The sequence below is a fragment of the Ovis aries genome, chromosome 19 (genome assembly GCF_016772045.2).
Source record: "Ovis aries strain OAR_USU_Benz2616 breed Rambouillet chromosome 19, ARS-UI_Ramb_v3.0, whole genome shotgun sequence".
Lineage (NCBI taxonomy): Eukaryota > Metazoa > Chordata > Mammalia > Artiodactyla > Bovidae > Ovis > Ovis aries.
This window is the reverse complement of record NC_056072.1, coordinates 28471486-28491906: the sequence shown is the minus strand read 5'-3', so window position 1 is coordinate 28491906 and position 20421 is coordinate 28471486. Positions and strand designations below refer to the sequence as shown.

At 45.2% G+C, this 20421-nt stretch overlaps 1 protein-coding gene and 2 long non-coding RNA genes across 13 annotated transcripts in view; 2 read left to right on the top strand and 1 right to left on the bottom strand.

The window, feature by feature from the left end:
- Positions 1-2628, top strand: part of LOC121817226 (uncharacterized) — a 138781-nt gene extending 136153 nt beyond the window's left edge. For both annotated transcript variants that reach the window (XR_009597412.1, XR_006057030.2), the window contains 2 exons: positions 1340-1452; positions 2390-2628. This is a non-coding gene — a long non-coding RNA (uncharacterized LOC121817226). The remainder of the gene's footprint in view (positions 1-1339; positions 1453-2389) is intronic.
- Positions 2500-20421, bottom strand: part of PDZRN3 (PDZ domain containing ring finger 3) — a 268425-nt gene continuing 250503 nt past the window's right edge. For all 4 annotated transcript variants that reach the window (XM_015102331.3, XM_060402190.1, XM_042235955.2 and 1 more), the window contains 5 exons: positions 11066-11164; positions 9986-10048; positions 6884-6985; positions 5575-5691; positions 2500-4984 (listed from right to left, as the gene is read on the bottom strand). In XM_015102331.3, coding sequence (XP_014957817.2) covers positions 3434-4984; positions 5575-5691; positions 6884-6985; positions 9986-10048; positions 11066-11164 — 1932 coding nt within the window. In that variant the 3' untranslated portion in view covers positions 2500-3433. The remainder of the gene's footprint in view (positions 4985-5574; positions 5692-6883; positions 6986-9985; positions 10049-11065; positions 11165-20421) is intronic.
- Positions 5689-19819, top strand: LOC121817225 (uncharacterized). 7 transcript variants are annotated; one of them, XR_009597408.1, is made up of 8 exons: positions 5689-5863; positions 7609-7801; positions 8215-8367; positions 10169-10353; positions 12538-12611; positions 13837-13954; positions 14510-15256; positions 16741-19819. It is a non-coding gene; the product is annotated as an uncharacterized LOC121817225 (long non-coding RNA). The 7 variants fall into 7 exon arrangements; XR_009597407.1 differs by adding an exon at positions 6826-7102 and having other exon boundaries at positions 12538-13954; XR_009597406.1 differs by adding an exon at positions 6826-7102 and having other exon boundaries at positions 10169-12611.

The following is a 20421-nucleotide window of genomic DNA, read 5'->3' as shown; positions in this document are numbered from 1 at the left end:
AGCCATGAGAATTCTTGCATCTTATCTCTGTTTTAGTGATTTCTTTTTAATTAGCTGATGCTCTGCAGAAATCTTAATGCACTTAAAACAATTGGGAAGCTGAAATAAAAGTGGGAGTTGTGGTTGCTTCTGGCAGAATTGTTTACTTCTTTGGTTCTGGGCAATTTTGCTAACAAGTAACCTGTAACCTACTCTTAGACTCCAACTAGATAATGTATTTGGTTAATTTTCAAAGTTTAGTTTATAATCCTCATTAGTTCTCTAACTAGGTTTCCCCTGGCAGTGTATAGTCCTGCCACATCACATTTGTGGTTCTTGCTTTTTAGGGCATCCTGTTTTCATTTAAAAGATGAAAAGCTTAATTAGTGCCTCCAGTTCCTAGATTTTTATGTCATATGTTTTTGCCAGTGGTGTTAGAATATTTTGTCACTTAAAACTCCAGGGGGAACCGAGTGAAATGTCTGTCACTTTGAAGCAGTTCCTTTTATCATGATGTTGACTAGGCTACAAGGAGTAGCACAACCCAGAGACTTAGAATGACTTCTTGAGAAGCTTGTGGAGGCAGAGGGGTTGGGTTGGGTATCAAGGGGTGCAAACTTAGATCACAGCCCTACACTCATCTGTACACCGTTCTTAATCTGAACTGTTGACAAGGCCATCTGCCTGGCAGAACTGGCCTGTGAATTTGGAGAGGTCAAGTGTTTTGGACACACATGCCTGATGGTCTGTATTGGTGCTCCTGCTGCTAAGTCGCTTCAGTCGTGTCCGACTCTATGCGATCCCATAGACGGCAGCCCACCAGGCTCCCCCGTCCCTGGGATTCTCCAGGCAAGAACACTGGAGTGGGTTGCCATTTCCTTCTCCAATGCAGGAAAGTGAAAAGTGAAAGTGAAGTTGCTCAGTCCATGTCTGACTCTTCGAGACCCCATGGACTGCAGCCTACCAGGCTCCTCCGTCCATGGGATTTTCTAGGCAAGAGTACTGGAGTGGGGTGCCATTGCCTTCTCCTATATTGGTGCTGGCCAATACAAATAAAGTGTTGAGTCACATCTATGATTTAAATGTTTTTAGTAGCTACCTGAAAAAGTAAAAAGGTGAAATTAAAATTATTTAATCTAAGATATGTGAAATATTATCATTTCAACATGCAAAGAACTACTGAAATATTTTGTCTTTTTTTTAGTACTAAGTCTTTGAAAGCCATTTTCTCAGAACAGTTTGGTTTAGACTAACCATATTTTTATGTGTTTAATAGCCAGCTGTAGCTAGTGGCTACTGTGTTGAAAGGTATAGCACTGGATAATCAATAAATTCTCATTTCTTTCCCCTTATATTTTAGGAATTAAGTTGAGTCACCCATCCAGGGGGAGTGGCTCTTACGGAGAATCAGAAGTCTGCCCTCCTTGTGCCAATATGTAACACTCTGATCTTCAGTGAGAACGCATGAGGCAGGTAAAGCTGTTTCCCCAGAGAAACCCATGCACTTAACTCTTACACACAACCTGTATATGTCTCACAGCAACTTGTAATCCATCTGACTGTTCTGGGTCTTGGTAACACTTGGACTAATGAGGACAGATGTGAGGTAAGAGACCTGGAGCCAAAGATCCAATCTGTTGGAACTTGACCTTGGAGAGTATTAAAAACCATGGTGCTAATAGTTCACCTTTTGCAAAAACTCACGTAGCAGGGGTAATGATCTTTGCAATGCCTGGTCTTGCAGAGGTAATGAACAGATATATTTATTCCTCCCCATTAAGATATCAGTGTCTTATCTTCATTAGGTTGTTCTAATGGAAGTATGACTACTAATTAGTCTTTTCTGACTGTAAGGGAGGAATTTTAGTTCAAACAGGGTGTGTTGAAGGAATCTAAGTCTCAGACACCTAAACACCTGGATACTTCAATCCAGGTTTCAGTGAGAAATTATCTGGCATCAAGGCAAGTGAAAATGATACGCTTTATAATCTCATTCATTCATTCATGTATGTGTCTTTTCAGGAGTTATTATAGCTAAAACTTGTGTGAATGTTGTAATCAGGGAACAGTTTGTAGCAAATTCATTATGTAGAATCCTGTGGGTTGTTGGAGTCTGAAAGATGCCAATTTTGAAGCCACCTACTTTGGTGTACCTTGTTATTCTATGGAAATATTACAGATTTTGCAGATGTGTCTTAGAAATCCATCATCTCAGAGATATTAGATATTACTGACAGGCAGTAATGGTCGGTAACCAAAGAAACTTCAGCGAAATTGTAAACATCATGTTGGTTGATAAACTTGCTCTTTCAAGTTTGTAGGGTAGACTTTAGTCAAGTTGAGGCTTTTTGCAAGAAAAGACAGAAAGCTAGATTAAATGGTGAGTGTTTCTTTTTTTTTTTCCTAACAGACTTTGATTGTACATCTGTCTTTGGATTCCAGGCAGGATGAAGGTATTGGATGATCTGAAACACGCAAATTCTTCTAAAGCATCAAGTAAGACAATGAAGGAAAGAAGGAAACACTGCAAAAAAGGCTTTTATTTTATAGGCACCACTGCAAAATGAGGAACACTTCAAAACATAGAAAATAATAATTTATTTTAACTTCATTTACTTAATTGTTTATAACTAATCATGATTCTGTGAATTTGCTTGTAAAAGTCTCCCTTTGAATCTACAAAGCAAAGGTTTTTACTACAATGAGCACTTAAAATTCCACAAACCTTCTCCATCCACAACTTTCCTGTACATGCAAAGTCCTCCAATGAGTTGCAGTATTTGCAAACATGCTGTAAACTCCCACAAAGTTGCATTATATTTTGCCTTCTGTTAAAACGTTTACACTCTCTTGGGAACTTTAACCAGAAAAATGTTTAAATGTGTATCCCAAGTCTAAACACCGCTGGTTTGGTTATGTGCATTCTATATAGTTAACCACAGAGTTTGGTGGGTTTGAGTTGAAGCTTTGACCTAAATAATATATTAATGGTCACTCCTATGAAACACATTCAGCAAAGTAACATTATAAAATAGAGCTCCGTTAAAATACATACCGGCAGTCATATCTGTGTTTTTAGCAGAAAAGGAAAAAAGCGTGTTTAACTTTCTTATATGAATATAGTTTAAACAAATTATTCTGTGACGGTATGCTTAGTAAAAGATCTTTTTGAAATTTAAAAACTTTATGTAAAAGGTAACAAGTAAAAAAGTATCCTTGCTGTTTGAAAAAAAGGCTGTTTAGTTAATATTGCCTTCCAGGATAGTAGTTAAGGGTGGTTTTTCTCCACTTAAAATAGAGCTAAGACACCCAGAGCGGTAGGGCTCGCTAATTTAGACTATAAACATGATGTTGCGATTTATCTTATATACAAAAGCTTGCCGCATTGAACGAGGCAGGAATTGCTACCCCAGTGGTAGTGTTCTCTTTTATGTACATAATGCAGAAGTGAAAATTATACAGTAGTCACCGAGAGGAATGAATTGTATACTCTAGTGCCGTCTGGCGACTTTGCGCCGTGGGTTAAGAGTTCTTGGATTGTCATCCAGTTATCAAATATCTTTTTATTCCTCTTCTTCATCATCTTTTTGTGGCTGAGTTCGAGGATATTCATCTCCTTCCTGTCGTCGGCCCCCTGCTGCTCCTTCAGGCAATCGAGCCGGCTCTGCATCATGAACTCGCGCCGCCGCCTCTGCTCCTTGGCCTTCACCACGTGCTGCTTCCTCTCCTCCTTGCTCCAGTAGCGCCCCATCTTCAGCTCGCTCACGGCGTCGTCGTCCGTGGTCATGCCGCTGCGCTCCTCGCGGATCTTGAGCGCACGCTCCCGCAGCAGGCGATCCCGCACCGGCCGCTTGGTGATGTAGCGCGTGCCATCGCTGCGGATCTTCACCTTCCACTCCATCCTCGGCTCCGACTGGTTGGCTGAGTTCAGGTCCTTGCACATGCTCACCAGGCTCATCTGGCTCTGCGCGTACTCGACGGCCGACTTCTGCTGGATCAGCTGCATGTAGCTCTGGTAGTGCTGCGCGTGCGCGGGGATGTGGGCGTGCTTGTAGGGCGAGTGCGGGAAGGGCGGCAGGTATGAGCCCCCCAGCTTCGCGCCGGGGGTGGGGCTCCCACTGCTGCCACCACCGTCTTCGCTGGGTTTCCTCTCTTTGCTCTCCGGAGCCGGGCTGGGATCCAGCTCCTTAGGGGAAGGGCTGTAGTTCGGGGAGCCCCCCTCGGAATCTTCTGTGATGGAGAGCAGGTTCTTCGTACACGGCCCGTAAGCTTCCGCGGCACCTTCGCCCTCGGCCGCCCTCCGCAGGGAGTTGTCGGGGGACATCTCCAAGGTGAGTGGGGTGCTGCGGCAGCTCTCGCCGGTGTTGTAGGCGCTCGAGCTGTCTTTGTCAGACTTCTCGGGCAGCTCGGAGATGTCGGCGAGCTCGCGCCTGCGCACGTCCACGCTGGTGTTGTAGTTGCGGAAGCCGCTGTTGTGCAGCATCCAGGGCTCGCGGAACTGCTCCTTGAGCTGGTGCATCTTGTGCGCGCGCACGATGCTGAGGCACTCCAGCTCGATGCTGCGCAGCTCCTCGTTGAGCAGCTCCAGCTCCTTGTCCACGCTCTCGGGGTCGCTCTTGCTGGCGTCCAGGGTGCTGCCGGGGTAGTAGAGGCCATAGGGGCCGGCGCTCTTCACCTGGCACTTGAGCTCCAGCAGCTCGCGGAAGCGCTCGCACTCGTCCACGGGGATGCCCAGGTAGTCGGCGTCGGCGCAGTCAGCCGAGATGAAGGACTCGTTACTGAAGGGCAGGTCGCCGCTGCCCAGGGTGTCCTGGCTGCAAGTGAGCTTCCTCTGCCCGGCCAGGGGCGGGGAGGCTGCGGGGGCATCGTCGCCGTTGTTCTCCTGCTCCGAGCTTTCGTCGTTGCGCGTGCTCTCGTCTGTCCGGCCCACGCCACTGTCTTTCTCGTGCTGGTTGGACAGGATGGTGGCCGTGTCTGTGGTTCCCCCATCTTCCTCGTGCTTCTTCTACACGACAGAAAACAAGAACACTTAGTCACGGGGAGAGAGGCCGGAGGGACGGGTGCCACTTTTCTGGTAGGAGGAGGGGCTTGGGTTGCTGGGGTAGTTAGCTTGAAGTTCCCCTAGGTGAGCCGCTTCACCTCCATCTGGGAAAGGAGGACGATCACTTGACCTAGTGAATGATTGCGGCTCTTCTAGTACCTCTTACCAGGAAGCAAGAGGCACGGAGGACATCCTTGAGTGCCTAAGGCACTGGAGTGGTGGCAGAGGAGGGAGGGGAAAGGGTAGCGAGTAGTGAGGTTAACAGAGGGAATTGCTTTCCTTTCAAAAATGTGACTTGCTTTCTCTGATCTGCTCTTTATTTTGGCACATGTGTTTTCCAAACAAGTATCAGAAGCTCAGTGGTACTTTGGCATTACTGCTTTGCTTTCTAAGCCCAGCAGCACTCTCTTGGTCTGGGAGGATATCAGCTTGCTTTTCACTGGTGGGCGAACAGAAAAAGCACTTATTTTCTTTTGCCAGCTGGTGGGTTTCTTAAGACCCTAAGCATCATGGGGTGGGGGGTGGGGTGGGGAGGGAGGGGCAGCCGGCGGTACCTGCTGCAGGACGCTGGCCGTGAACTGCATGGCCTGGTGGTGCTGCTCCTCCAGCATGTCCATGTGCAGGTCATCCAGAAAGTCGTTCCTGTCGTCATCCAGCCAGCCCTCGTCCAGCTGGGGAGAGGCAGCCACCCACACAGGCTTCAGAAGAGGCCCTTTCTGCTTCTCTTTTATTTATTTTTAGGAAAGGACATGACCTTGGGGAATCACATTTCTAGGCTTCCTCCAGGAGTCATCCCAATGCCTGTTGTTTGGCTCTCTGATGGACACTGACCCCATCCTCAAGGTAAAGACCCCTTTCACCCAACACCACACGTCTAGGGGTGAGGCTGTGGCCTGCTGTTTTACTGTTGCAGGCTTAAGTGCCTTCATGCACCTGAGCTACTTTCAGTGAAGGAGGCCACTGAGTTAGGGGATCAGAGAGCCACAGCCCTGGCTCCTCTCCTGCTGGGAGGCCCACACCCAAGTTTAGCAGGCCCCAAGGAGAAAGCAGGGGCAGGCAGTTTGGGACAGAGTTCTTTCTGGTGAACAAAGGTAGGTCTGCTAACTACCTCTTAGTCTTGGGCAAGGGCCTGTCACCTTTATCAGGCTCTTGTCTCTCTTGCTCATTAAGAGCAGACTAGTCAGGGGTCTGAGATCTACAGATCTGGCCTGCAGCTGCACCACGGACCACATACAACCCCCAAAGCCAGTCACATTTCTTACTTGGCCCTTTAAGAAAAAGTCTGCTTAGTAATGTTTCTTTTGCTTTTTAAAAGTAGAAACTGTATTACAGATAAGATGTACATCATGATGATTTGATGTGCACGTGCATAGTGGAATAATGACTACAGTCAATTAACATATCACCTCACAGTTACTACTTTACTGTGTGTGATGAGAATACCTGAACTCTACTCCTAGCAAATTTCCAGTAGTCATTACAGTGTTGCTAACTATAGTCATCATGCTGTATATTTCTTACACTCTGCCACTGTAAATGAGACCCACACAGAAACTGGTCAGGGTCTTGGGAAGTCAAACATTTTGATGGCCCTGACCCTGGCTGTGTTTTTCCATGCCATTATGTTTCTTCCTCTTTTCCTTCATTACACTCCCTGCATTAATGAAGCTTCTGGGCATGCAGTGTAAATGCCAGGGTGGATAGCTGCATCCTTAAAAGGCCAAAGCAAGAGAGAGACTGGAAGTCAGATTACGTTTTTGGGGCACAGGGTACCTCCAAGTTCTGATTCAATATATTTCCTGCAGGGCAGGAACTCTGTTAGTGATTTTGAAACCACAGACTACGTGCTGGAAGCCGCCTTACCTGGAGTTCAGGCCTGGCAATTAGCAATGAGAAGTTCTTGTTTTCTTCACTGGTTAGCAGAGCTACAGCCTCTTCACGGTTTTGTACCTCTATCCCATTAATCTACAAAGAAAAAGGTGGAGGGGTGGATGGTAGCATGATTAGATTGTGCAAAACGATTCTCTATTGTGTCAAGCCTGCATCCATTGCCCAAGCACCGCTGGAACAGAGAACTTCCAGGTAGGTTGAAAAGAAGGCTGATTTTCAAAAGGAAAGGCCTTGTTCAGTCTGATGCACTGTCTCTGCTATAGGAGACAGTCTCCATAGGAGTAGTTCACGAGATGAGGCTACGTGAATAGGAGTAACTGCGACTCCAGAAGGCCACACTGAGAGAAATCACAGTGTTGTGAAGAGAGATAACGTCTAAGCAATTTAATGAGACAATTAAATATATTCAGGAAGGAGTATAAGTGGAATATACTGAAGCATGACTACAGATGTTTTTGAAAAATATGGAACAAAAGAAGCAATGGGTCTGATGTGAATATGATGGTTATTTAGGGTGTTTTGTGTTCCAAGTTTGACACCAACTTCTTTAGGTGGGACAAAGTCAGATAAGTTCATCTGTACCATTTTTCCAGGTTACACATATAAAGAGTATTATACAATACTTGTTGTATGTATATATAATATATATACAACAGTATTATACAATCTCACCATCACACCTGATCCCTCTCTCGCAGGATTTTTGGTTCCTGTTCGGTCACCTTTGAGCTCTGCTGGTCTGGAGGTCTCAGCTCCAGGGGACACAGCAGTGGTCCCACTTACAAGCTGGAAGATTGAGCCTTCCATCTGAGTCTTATGCCTTATAACAGCAAAGGGCGTCATCGATCTTGGTTAACACTTGCTGCAGCACAGTGAAGGCAGAGAGGGCAGGTAAGGAACTCAGTGTTTCCATACCCAGTGGTAGATGCTTGTGGAAAACTAAAGCAACTGAAAAAGCAGTTACTACCGAGGATTCAGCCCCTTTAGGAATAAAAGTTGGGTTGAAGTCCAGGGAAGTGTAGAATAAGCAGTGGAAACGGAAATGAAAATTACTCATAGTGAGGTGTATATAGTGATAGAGATAAACACACTGGATTATCAATGAGAAGACAGGAATGAGCAGAAGTACAAGGGAAGCCTTCTACCCATAAGAGAACAATCTCAATCTCTGTGAGATTTTAAAAAGGGCATGATAGAACTACCATATGATCCAGAAATCCCAATCCTGGGCATATATTCAGACCAAACACTAATGCAAAAAGATACATGTGTCCCTATGCTCATAGCAGCACTCTTTACAACAGCTAGGACTGGAAGCAACGTATTGTCCAGCAGCAGAGGCGTGAATAAAGATGTGGAACTGATGTACCATGGAGTATGTCTCAGCCATAAGAAGGAAAGAAATTGTGTCATTTGGAGAGACACAGATGGACCTAGAGATGGTGATACAGATTACGGTAAGTCAGAAAAACAAATATATGTTAATGCATGCCTGTGGAAATTGGAAAAATGGTAGAGATGAACTTGCCTGGAATACAGTAGTAGAGAAACAGATGTAGAGAACAAGTGAATGGACACCAAGAGGGGAAGGGGTGGGGTGGGATGAATTGGGATTGACATGTGTACACTGTTGATACTGTGTATAGATAGATAACGAATGAGTACCTGCTGTACAGCACAGAAGACTCAGTGCCCTGTGGTGACACACGGGATATATGGATCCGTGTAGCTAATTCACTTTGGTGTACAGCAGAAACGAACACAATAAACACCAATAAAAGTCTCTGACAGATAAACTTGTAAAGAGGTGATACTTACACACAATGGAATATTACTCAGCCATAAAAAGAATGAAATAAGCCATCTGCAGTAACATGGATGCAGCTATTAATAGATATCATCATACTCAGTGAAGTCGGTCAGAGAGAGACATGAATACCGTATGATAGCTGCTATGTGGTATCTAAAATACGACACAAATGAAGCTGTTTATAAAGCAGAAACAGATTCAGAGATCAGAAATAGACTGCTCTTTGGCTAGGAGAAAGGAGAGGAATGGGTTGTAGAAGTTTGTGTACATGATACATATATAGAGAATGGCTAAAGTAACAGGGTCCTACTGTATAGCACAGGCAACTGTATTCAATATCCTGTAACAAACCATAAAGGAACACATTCTAAAGCAACCGTACATCAACAAAAAGATGTTATCTGTATTTTAATTTTTTTTGAACAATTAATAGACTAGCTACAAGAGGAACACGTGGTTTATTTTATATTAATTTTTATTGCAGTAGAGTTGCTTTATAATGCTGTGTTAGCTTCTACTGCACAGCAAAGGGGCTCAGCAGTGCACATATGTATATCCCCTCCCATTTAGGTCACCACGGGGCATTAAATCCAGTCCCCTGTGCTCTACAGGAGGTTCTTATTAGTTCTCTACTTTATATATAGTATCAATAGGGTATATATATGTCAATTCCAGTCTCTCAATTTCTCCCATCCTCCCCTTCCCCCTTGAAATCCATGTATGTGTTCTCCACATCTGTGTCTCTATATTCAGATGGTCTCATTTCAACTCCAAAGAGCAACAGATATGGTTTACAGATAAATTACTCTTAAAAGCCATTCTATATAGTAGTTACCTGCTGAGTCAGAAAGTTTAAAAGACTGTGTCAAGTTGAAATGCTTGGCCCAAAATGAATCCTTCCGAGAAAGCTAAAATGAGTAGTATTTGGGGTCACAAGAACTGTTGACCTGATTTGGCCTGTGTTGTCTTTGGTTAAAGAGAAGGACAGGAAATGAGATGAGCTGACTTGTATGGGGTAAGACGCAGGGGGCGGCCTGCCTGTTTAGATGGGGCAGCCTCTCTCCAGTTTGTCTCGGGACCTACCATGCCCTGTGTCCTGGTGTTTTCCAGAGCTGGTACTTCGGCCCTAATTTAACTGGTCTGCCTCACCACACATCTGGTTTTGCGATAGTGATAGCTATTTGTTAACTTCTGCATTTTCAACCCTAAAGCTATTATCTGAAGCAGTCTGTTCTTCAGTGAAAGAACAGAGGATGCTGACCTACCTGGATAATGCGGTCTCCTTCTCGGATGCGCCCGTCCTTGGCTGCGATGCTGTTAGGGTCGATCTGAAACACATGGCACTGAGTGGGTAACTCAGACATGCGTGAAAATAAACAAGAGCACTGTCCAAAGTCTGCCTCTGTCTAACACGTCATCGTGCTCATCCCTCTGTTTCTGTTTTACAGAGAAATAAACAAGACTCAGTGTTGTGCAGGGAGACTCAAACATGGCCTGATACGTTTCCAAGCCCTTCCCAGGCCGTGGTCCTGGACTCTCGCCCCGTAGCCCTGCTCTCCTGGGGGGATGGAGAGGCACAGGTAACAGTTGTTCCATACCCAGGAAGGAAAAGCAAAAGTGAGCTGGCATACAGGTGAGGGGATGCCTTTCATTATGTGGTCCAGCAGCCATGTTTTCATTATTTTGCCAAATGGGTATATTAAATTTGGGAAAGGAAATTTACAAATAGAATCTAGTTGAGACAAGTGGGATTGCATTTTAGAGAGACACCCCCAAATGCAGTAATGGTGGGCCAGCTTAAGCTTAGTAGATGAAGTCTACTCAACGGGATGGGTAGAAAGCCTAGTAGTCACATCCCTTGGTTCAGCCCATCGAGATGGATTTTATTTCCTGATAGAATGGGGCTTGTGTGCTACTAAAAATGGGCTGCAAGGTGAGATACCCATATTGAAATCATCTGCTTTGCACTGGCTTCTCTGGGAAGATGATAACAGAAATACTTGAAAAAGTGTAAATGACTTCCTCCCCCATCCCATTCAGTGAACTGGAGGTGGGAAATGGAATCTGCTTTTCCCTCGGGGTTGAATGCACAAAACCAAGTAAACGGCTCCATTTTATGGCCGATTTGCAGGCTTCTGAAGGATAATTTTGCCTTATGTGCTGACATTAGAACTTAACCCCGATGTAGGGTAGTTCCATGGAGTGTGATAAAGGGGACAAAGAAATCTGCCTGTGTCTTTCTAAAGACATCTCAATAAGCCAGAGCTGCTTAACACATTAAAAGGATAGAAAGAATACAGCCTCTCTGTCCTGCTGCAATAGTTATAAAAAATGTGCCTCAATACCTCGCTTATATAGATGCCAATGTCATCTTCATCATCTGTCCGGTAGCACACCGTGAGGCCCAGCTTGTCCTGGCTGTTCATTCTGTAGAGATCCACTTCCTAGACAAAGAAAAGGGCATTCCCTGTGAGACTCCAACAGGCAGTGATGGCTGGGAGGACATCAGATGCTTTAAAAAACATTTTGTTTAAATGATGAACTGGATTTCTTTGCATTTGCTGTGGGCAGAGCGGTTAACTTACTAAACAAAAGGTGATTATAGGCAAGAGATCAATGCCCAGGGCATTTCTGACCTTTCAGTCAATATAAAGTCATTTTGAAAATAGTTATTTTATTGATCCCACCGAAGAAAAATTATCCATATTTCACTCAGCATCGAGACTTCTGGGGTCGGCCTTTTCAAAAGCATTCTTTCAATGTCTGCCACCAATGAGAATATTTCCAAACCATCCAGCCATTTCAGTACAAATGTTTCCAATGTGTTTGGTTAGATTATTTCATGTTGCGTTCCCTTAATATGTGCAGTAATAGAACTTGCAAACAGATTACACATAAATTGATCCAAGGAAGGAGGGTAACGTGATAGCATGCAATTAATGCTTTCCACAACAGCTGTGATATTTACAGTCGAGAAATTAGTTTCAGACGCTATTACAACAAATTAAATAAGATAAAAGTGAAGCAAGCCCAAATGCGAGACACATGGGCACAGGGAGCGCCACTGTATTTGACAATTAAACTGTGCTTCGGAATGAAGTCAGAACTTTGAAAACAGTTGGAGCCTTGGGACAAACAGGCCTGGTTCTCTGAAAGCGTTCCCAGGCCCCGTCTCCCCTTCTACCCACACTGCCAACCGCCCAGGTGAGACTCCACAGCACCCAGGTACAGGCCTGTGCAAAGGGCTGCCTGCTGGTAAGTTTCCAGGCAGATCCCCTAGTCTGGTGTTTACTGCTAGCTGCTTACTAACCAGGAGGGGCTCTGAGATGGGGCCTGTCTCTGGGACTATTTCCTCGCTCCTGGCTCCTCTTAGATGGTGGTGAGGATAGGGTTGTTTCTGTGGTGAAGCTCAAAGCAGTTATGTAGCAGACACTCCTGAACCCCCTCCCTGGGTGCCCAATACCACGGACACTTTCTAGGTGGAAGAACTGGAGGTGCTAAGGCCCTGTGAGCAAGGAAAAGAGAGGTGACCTGAGGGTGGTCACGTAAAAGGGCCACCAGGCCACTGTGGGGAGCTTGGATTTTATTTCCGCATCCTGGGAGGCCTTGAGCAACTTCTAAGTGAAGACTGCCAAGCTCTGGTTGATATCTTCAGCAGTCTTTATGGCTAATGTAGAGGATAAGGTGCTGCTGATGAGTTGGGGCTCTAAGGGAAGATTCCAGCTCTTTCTAGCAGCTTCATATTGGGTTTTATGGGCTTGTGACTATATCTAAGCCTGTTTCCTCACTGGTGCATGTCATCTTGCCGCCTGGACAGGGTGAAGAGTGACTGAGACAAGACTGCTGAGCTCTCAGCACATCACCTGGCCCAGACAAAGTCTACAGAAAACAGTAAGGATGATGATTGTGTGCGGGCGGTTTCTTACCCGGAGTCACAGCAGTTGTTTGTAGCCAAGTGTGTGTGTTTCTCACGTCCCCCCACCCCCAATAAGATAATTTTATTTTCTGAATATTGACATGTTAATTAATTCAGTGACTTCCTCATTAAAGCTTTAGCAATCTGGTATATTACCCAGAAATGAAACCCTATTATCTTGCCTTGTGTTTTGAGAAAAAGACTAGGCAATCACAGAGGCAGTAGACGTTCAACTGCAAGGGCACATTCTTTACAGATACTGTGGAATCGCCTCTGTGCATACCGCCCTCATAGTGGTCTCACAGCATCCTCACATTTCAACCGCATGCCCAAGTCTCCACCTCAGGTCACACTTCATCGGGGGACAGATGAAGGCAGGACTTGCTCTGTTTTAGCGCTTCCTAATAGGAACTGTGGTGTTAGAGAAGACTCTTGAGAGTCTCTTGGACTGCAAGGAGATCCAACCAGTCCATTCTGAAGGAGATCAGCCCTGGGATTTCTTTGGAAGGACTGATGCTAAAGCTGAAACTCCAGTACTTTGGCCACTGATGCGAAGAGTTGACTCATTGGAAAAGACTCTGATGCTGGGAGGGATTGGGGGCAGGAGGAGAAGGGGACGACAGAGGTTGAGATGGCTGGATGGCATCACCAACTTGATGGATGTGAGTTTGAGTGAACTCTGGGAGTTGGTGATGGACAGGGAGGCCTGGCATGCTGCGATTCATGGGGTCGCAAAGAGTCGGACACGACTGAGCGACTGAACTGAACAGGTAGTGTGGGCTTCCCTGGTGGTTCAGTGGTAAAGAACCCACTTGCCAATGCAGGAGACGTGGGTTCAATCCCTGGATCGGGAAGATCCCCTGGAGAAGGAAATGGCAACCTACTCCTGTATTCTTGCCTGGAGAATCCCACGGACAGAGGAGTCCATGGGATCCTAGAAGAGTCAGACACGACTAAACAACCACCACAAGAGGTAGTGGAAATCTGGGGGATTTCGTGACAACTTGTTCGGGTCCAGATGTCCCACTGCAGCCCCTGAGCCCTGGCTTCATGGTAGAAGCCAGCTGGTTCTGGAACGAGTGCATGTGCAACCAAAGCAGGGAGAAGGGTACCTGGAGAGGTTTTAGGAAGCAACTAAGAAAAACAACAAGCACTGTGATATGACTTCTACCAGAGTAAAAATCATAATACATGTTACAGTTTTCATTGAATGATCAACCACCAAGATGAACAGCTCTTCAGAAAGATGAAAAGGTACCAGAGCTCTGCTGGGCTTCATTCTAATAGGACGTGAAGTATGCCTCGGGGTCATGATGAGGTAAGTGCAGAAACTGAGGGCAGTGTTTGGAATCTTTTATAGTGCTGAGACACTGTCCTGATGGCCAAGGATAAGATTTTCAGACTTGTCTAGGCATAAGACTGGGTATCATTGAACTGAAGAGGCAAGGGGTGAGCTATATAGAGTCTTGCTTTGGTAGAATCACATATATTGGTCAGTGACATGCTAAAAAAAAACACACCTAACCTGGTCATCCTGGACTTTCACCACTGATAGTCTCAGAAGCATGACTCTGTAACACGCATCTAGAATTGAGGGCTCCATTTAAGAACCCAGGAAAGTGAAAAGTCTGGAACTGATGTCTTGGGGGAAAAAACAGCATGATGTGCTAAGAGTATTCAAGTAGGAACGAGGAAGACTCATAAGGAATGTGAGAGATGGAGGTCTGATATGTTTTTAAAAAAAAAAAAAGATATTCATTTGGCTGAGTGCCAGTAATGTAAGCAGTGTGAAATCTATGATCAGTATGATTTTGATAAAAACCTAACTTTAAAATAATTTCCATTACATTTTCATCAATATTTTGATTGCCAGATAATTGAAGAACTACCTATTAAAGACAAATGCACCCCGATGTTTTACATGGAAGCCACCAAAAGATGCGCTGATAGACGAATGGATAAACAAGATACAGCACATTATACAATGGAATATGACTTGGTGATTTAAAAAAAACTGAACTGATACCTTTTCTAGCAAAATGGATGGACCTGGAGATGATCACACTAAGCAAATGAAGTCAGAGAACGACACATAGCCTATCAGAACACAAAAGGAGTCACAAACTTAGAAGACAAACTTATGGTTCCCAAAGGGAAAAGGTGGTGGGGAGGGAGGGATAAGCTGGGAAGCAGCTGGGATTAACCTGTACCCAGTGATATATGTGAAACAGATTATCAACAAGGACCTACTATATGGCACAGGGAACGCAACAGTCTGTAATAACCTATATGGGAAAATAACCCCCAAAAGATCAGAGAGATGTTTATGTATGAATCAATCAATTGGCTGTACCCCTAAAATAAACACAACACTGTAAGTCAACTATATTGCAATATAAAATAAACCATCTAAAAAGAAAATTAAAGACAAGTCAGTGATACTTCCTTTGGGCCTTGGTGGCCTGGGCTGTCACGTCCTTGGAGCCTGAGAAACCTTAGGTCCAGAGGGCTCCACTGTGGTGGAGATGAAGAAGCTGGGGAGGACGTGCCTGCAAATGAACCCCACTTGGAACTGGACTGCCCCGTCCCCCATGGATGGGACTCTAACCTCCAGATCCAGGTGGGTCCTCCTACAGCTCAGCCAAGCCTACGGCACACAATGGACAATGGACCGTCTGGGCCAGAAGAGCTGAGAAAAAGCACCTGGTCTCCAAGTCTCCTGGTGCTGCGGGTCCTGGCAGCTCCTTTCTTGGAGTTGCCCCACTTAAGTATGACAGTGTCCTCAGCAGCTCCTGTTCCTGGCAGCTCCTTTCTTGGAGGTGCTCCACTTAAGTACGACAGTACCCTCAGCATCTCAGTTACGGGAGGGCTTGGGATTGTCTTGGGGATACATGGTAAGGGAAAAGAAGTACGCAGACATGAGCCCTGGGGTCTTTTTTCTGGCCCATTCCACTGGAATCTACAAACCAGGAGCACAAGTTTATCTTGGACGCTTGTTGCCCAAATAACTTGATTGGGGCATCAAAAAGTGCTAGTGCCTGCAGACATTTCCTGTAACAACAACTTGAAAACCTGTGCTGGGGGTACTTCATAGTCACAAGGCCTGTGGGGCTGTAAAAGACATTTGGCCTCCAGAAATGTTCTGGAGTAGGTAACTAAAAAAATTATAAACAGGGAGGACCTTCAAGAAGCCAGTTTTGAAAGGTAAATTTAACATAACGCTTTTTGGATTTTTTTTTGGAAAACACATGAAAAGATGCTCTACATTGTTAATTATTTGATGAATGCAAATCAGAACTAGAAGGTGGTATCACCGCACACCAGTCATCACCAAAAAGCCCACAAGCAGTAAATTCTGGAGAGGGAGGGCATAGGGAAAAGGGAACCCTCCTACAGTGCTCTTGGGAAGATAAATTGTTAGCATCCACGATGGAGAACAATACGGGGGTTCCTTAAAACACTAGAGCTACTACACCTGTTAATCATACTTCTGGGCCTCTATATGGAGGAAAACCATAATTTGAAGACACTTGCACCCAAACATTCACTGTAGCACTATTTATAATAGCCCAGACATGCAAGGAACCAAAAGGTCTGTTGTCAGAGGGATGGATGGATGGGTAAAGAATATACATATATACAATGGAATATGACTTGGCCATAGAAAAGAATGAAATGCCTTTTCCAGCAACATGGATGGACCTGGACATGACCATACTAAGTGAAGGACCTCAGACAGAGGACAAATACCCTTTGATATCACTTGTGGCTATGATCTAGTCGAAACAAATGAGCTTATTTCCAAAACAGAAACAGACTCACAGAGATCGAACTTGGCTACCAGTTAGGAGAGATCCCGGGGAGGGACAGATGGGCAGCTGGGTTTGACATGTATACACTTCTATATTGAAAACAGGTAACTAAAAGGGGCCTAGTAAATAGCACAGGGAACTTGGCTTAATATTCTGTAATAACCTCACAAATTTGAAAAAGAATATATGCTTGTATATGTATACCTGAATTACTTTGCTATACATCTGAAAGTAACAACATTGTTATTCAACTATAATATAAAATTAAATTTTTTTTTTTTAATATTTACAGAAGTTCAGAAAAGTGCAAAGAGGACCTCCCTGGTGGCTCAGTGGTAATGAGTCTGCCTGCCAATGCAGGAGACCTGGTTTCGATTCCCTGATCCGGGAAGATCCCACGCGCTGCAGAGCAGCTAAACCCATGTGGCACAGCTGCTGAGCCAGTGCTCTAGGACCTGGGAGCCGCAGCGAGTGAGCCCGTATGCCCGAGAGCCTGCACTCTGCAGCGAGAGACGCCACTACAGTGAGAAGCCTTGAGCACCCAGCCAGAGGAGTCCTGCTTGCCGCAGCTACAGACAAGGCTGCGCAGCAGCAAAGACGAGCACCGCCAAAAAGACAAGTTAATAAAGAGTGCAAAGAACAGAATGATGATTTATGTTCTTAACCAGCCAGAATTAAACATGTTTAATCTTTTGGCATTAAAAAAAAAGGCACATGATATGACTTCGCTGTGGAAAGTCCATTTCCAGGGAATGGTTCCCCACCATAGAGAAGAGCCTAGTTGCTACTAGTTAAGCATAAGAGCTCTTGTCTTCAGAAGCTCTGGAAACAACAGTGTAAGAGCTGAAACTGTCTGGGGATTTGTATAGATTTTGGATTCACTTTGGCTGCTCATAATGAAGATCACAGTAATGCAGTAATAGTTGAATAATGAACTGTACAGAAAGAGCAGTGTCTGTTATGTACTGTACGTGGTAGATGCTCAACAAAATTGAAAGACTTAGCTTGAGAGTCCAAGGCAGACTAAAGATCCAAATAAAAAATAAACCTGGCTCTGCCAATTGCAAGCCAGGCTGCCCTGGGAAAGTCATTTCACCTCTCTGAAACTTCTCAGCTCATCTTATCCCCAGAGACAGTGTTTTGGGGCTCAGTGGAAACTGCAGTTCTTCAGACTTACTGGTGGCTTGTAAATTCTCAACATTTCATTCTCACTCCAAGCTAGAGGTAAAGGCTTAGATGATTGAGCACATCACAGAAAGCAGAGGTGTCATCAATATATACTATCTCTGAGGATGGAGAAAGATCGCAAAGAAGACCATTAATCAAATTGGTATGAATAATGTATTACCATTACCTGGATTACAGCTCCCCACCACCGCTGTCCTGTTGCTCACTGGTCTAGATGGACAGCTGGATAAAAATGAACAGCTACGCCTGACATCTTAGACGAAACTGACACAACAGCTCAATTAAGCAAAGTAAGAGGGCCACTCCACCTTGGTTGAGCCAAGCTTTCGGTTTCAACGACAGCCACTTTAATCAGAGGGGAGGTCCTAGAGATGGATATTGGTGGCTTATTCGCTTCAAGGAAGACTGGTTACCCAAGTATAACTCTTAGGACCTTATCGATCCAGAAGTTCTGTGCATATTTCTAGAAATCCTCTCTATGCTTTCTCTATGCATGGCACTATGTGAGATATAGAGATGCCTCTAAAAAGATTGCACTTTCCTTTAAGGACCCTAAATTTGAGACTGGGTAACAAGGCCTTTAATTCCTTTATTCAACACATGGTGGCTGGGTGGCTACTATCCGTAGGCACTGTCTGAGCAGGAGGAACAAGTAGGGAATGGTCCTGCTGGGCAAGGGCTGCCTGAGAGTGGGAAGGAAGCTTCTCTGGATATGAGCCACACTGAGTGATGCCAGGACCCAGGGGGAGACGAGCAGAGCTGGGGGAAGGTTCTGGATGCAGGGGAACAGGAGAAGAATGGGCAAGTGCCTGTGCAACTGGGAGGGAAGTGAGAAGGTTCCCTGGAGTCGCCCTGATGCTGTGCCTTCAAGGCTACAGAAAATCACAAAGGTTGGTGGGGAGAGGCTGTATTTATTTCTAGGATGGCCTCACTTCCCTCATGATCTACTGATGTTTCTCTCTAAGACCTGGTTTGGAGCTCATTTTAGCCCCCTTGTTGAAAGTATAGCTCTCCTATTCTGATCTCAAAATGACATCAGGACACAGCATAGGTGACGGCGGCCTCAGAGCCTGGCTAGGATGCCACTGATGAATCCACTGGGAAATGCAAGCAATAGACTGAGGGAAATAAGCTTTCTTCAGACGTCTGTTTTCTTAATTGCTTACAGGAAGATCCAGAACAGGTGTTCAGTACCTGAAAATTTATGGGTAATTATTTGGCAGCTCAACCCTTGGGCATACTTGGGTGTAATTCTTTTAACACTAAGCAGTTTCAAAATAACAGGGATTTGACGCTTACCTAAATATGATCATTTTGTGTACTTTAAAAGACAGAACATCTGTTTTTCTCTGTGCATTTGCTTGCATAATATCCCCAAACACTCATGTATTTTCCTCCTATATAATATCCATGGAAATAGTTCTCTTTCAAAAGGTGCAGATGTTGATCTAATCCAACTGAGAAGATGAGCAGTTGAGACTGGCCCCCTATTCACAGCCAGCCTGGGTTGGTGTTGGGGGTAGGGGGGACAACAGGCTGATGGGACTTAGAACCGTCAACAACCTGTGTCTGCTAAGAAATCCTGCAAGGAAGTGGGGATGACGGTGCACACCATTCCCCCTAAAACTGGGTCTGCTTTTGCTTTCGGAAGCCCAGCTCTTGGCTGTGCTGCTGGTCGTTAACCTTCTTGAACTGACTGGGCTGCCTCCCAAAGGCACGCCTCCAAAAACAGAGCCTTCCTGGAGGTACAGACACTGTTCTCTTCTGGTGAGCCGCCCCAGGGAGGTTCAGGAAGAATCTTCCTGAGTCTTGACCTCTGATCTGAGGACAGGCCACTCACCTGAAGCCACCAGATTTGCTTTAGGAGACGGCACTTAGTAAACAGAAATAACCTGGAAACCTCTAAGCTGCTATCAACAAAAGTTCAAGTGTAAAAGCGGTCTTCCTGCCTGGTGTGGACTCATTGTACTTCATGGTAACTGCTCAAAGGAGCTACAGATGGAGGATGGCCACTGTCTTGTTCTCTAGATGAAAAGCTTGTGTCTAAGCTAACCGCTATGAATCAAAATAGGTACTATGAGCTCTTTAAGGGCTGGCAGGGTGACGACTTGCTAATTTTGTGTTTGTAGCACCAAACTAGATATCTAATGGAAGATGCTCAGTAAAAGCAGGTGAGCAGAAATGAACATAAGCACGTATACAGAGTCTTTGTGCTGCCTATGTATGAATGGGAAGAAGTCTGAGCTGAGTCCTGAATGTCCATGAGGGGCTTAGTCATCTCTAGTCCATGAGGCCTCACTGCACGGATGGTACGGGTGCTATTAAGATGCTGGGAGGCACAGCTTCACACCACAGGGAAGGAAGCTCACAAAGCCTCAATCACGTGACCGGTGACAAGGGCAGGTGGGAGCGGGGCTTATCTGGGCCTGTGGCCTTCAGGTCAGGGCCCCTGGGACTTCACCACGTGCACAGAAGCACCTGGGGGTCTTGGTAAAATGCAGACTCCGATTTTGTAGGTCTGAGGGCCCAGATTCTGCATGTCTCACAACCCCTCAGGTACTGTCGCCCCAGTTTTTACAGCACATTTTGAATAACGAGGCTCAAGGGAGGTGTTTCAGAGTAGCCCGCTCCAGTCCAAAGCAAGATGTTCTCAGTTCACGCACAGAAAGTTATTTCGTTTAGGAAGAAAGACTCAATTTGGGCTAGTCTCAACACTTCTTTGCTATCAGCCTATCTCCTCAGACAAAGAGAAAGCAAGCAGGAGGTAGTGGAGAGAAATGGCCCT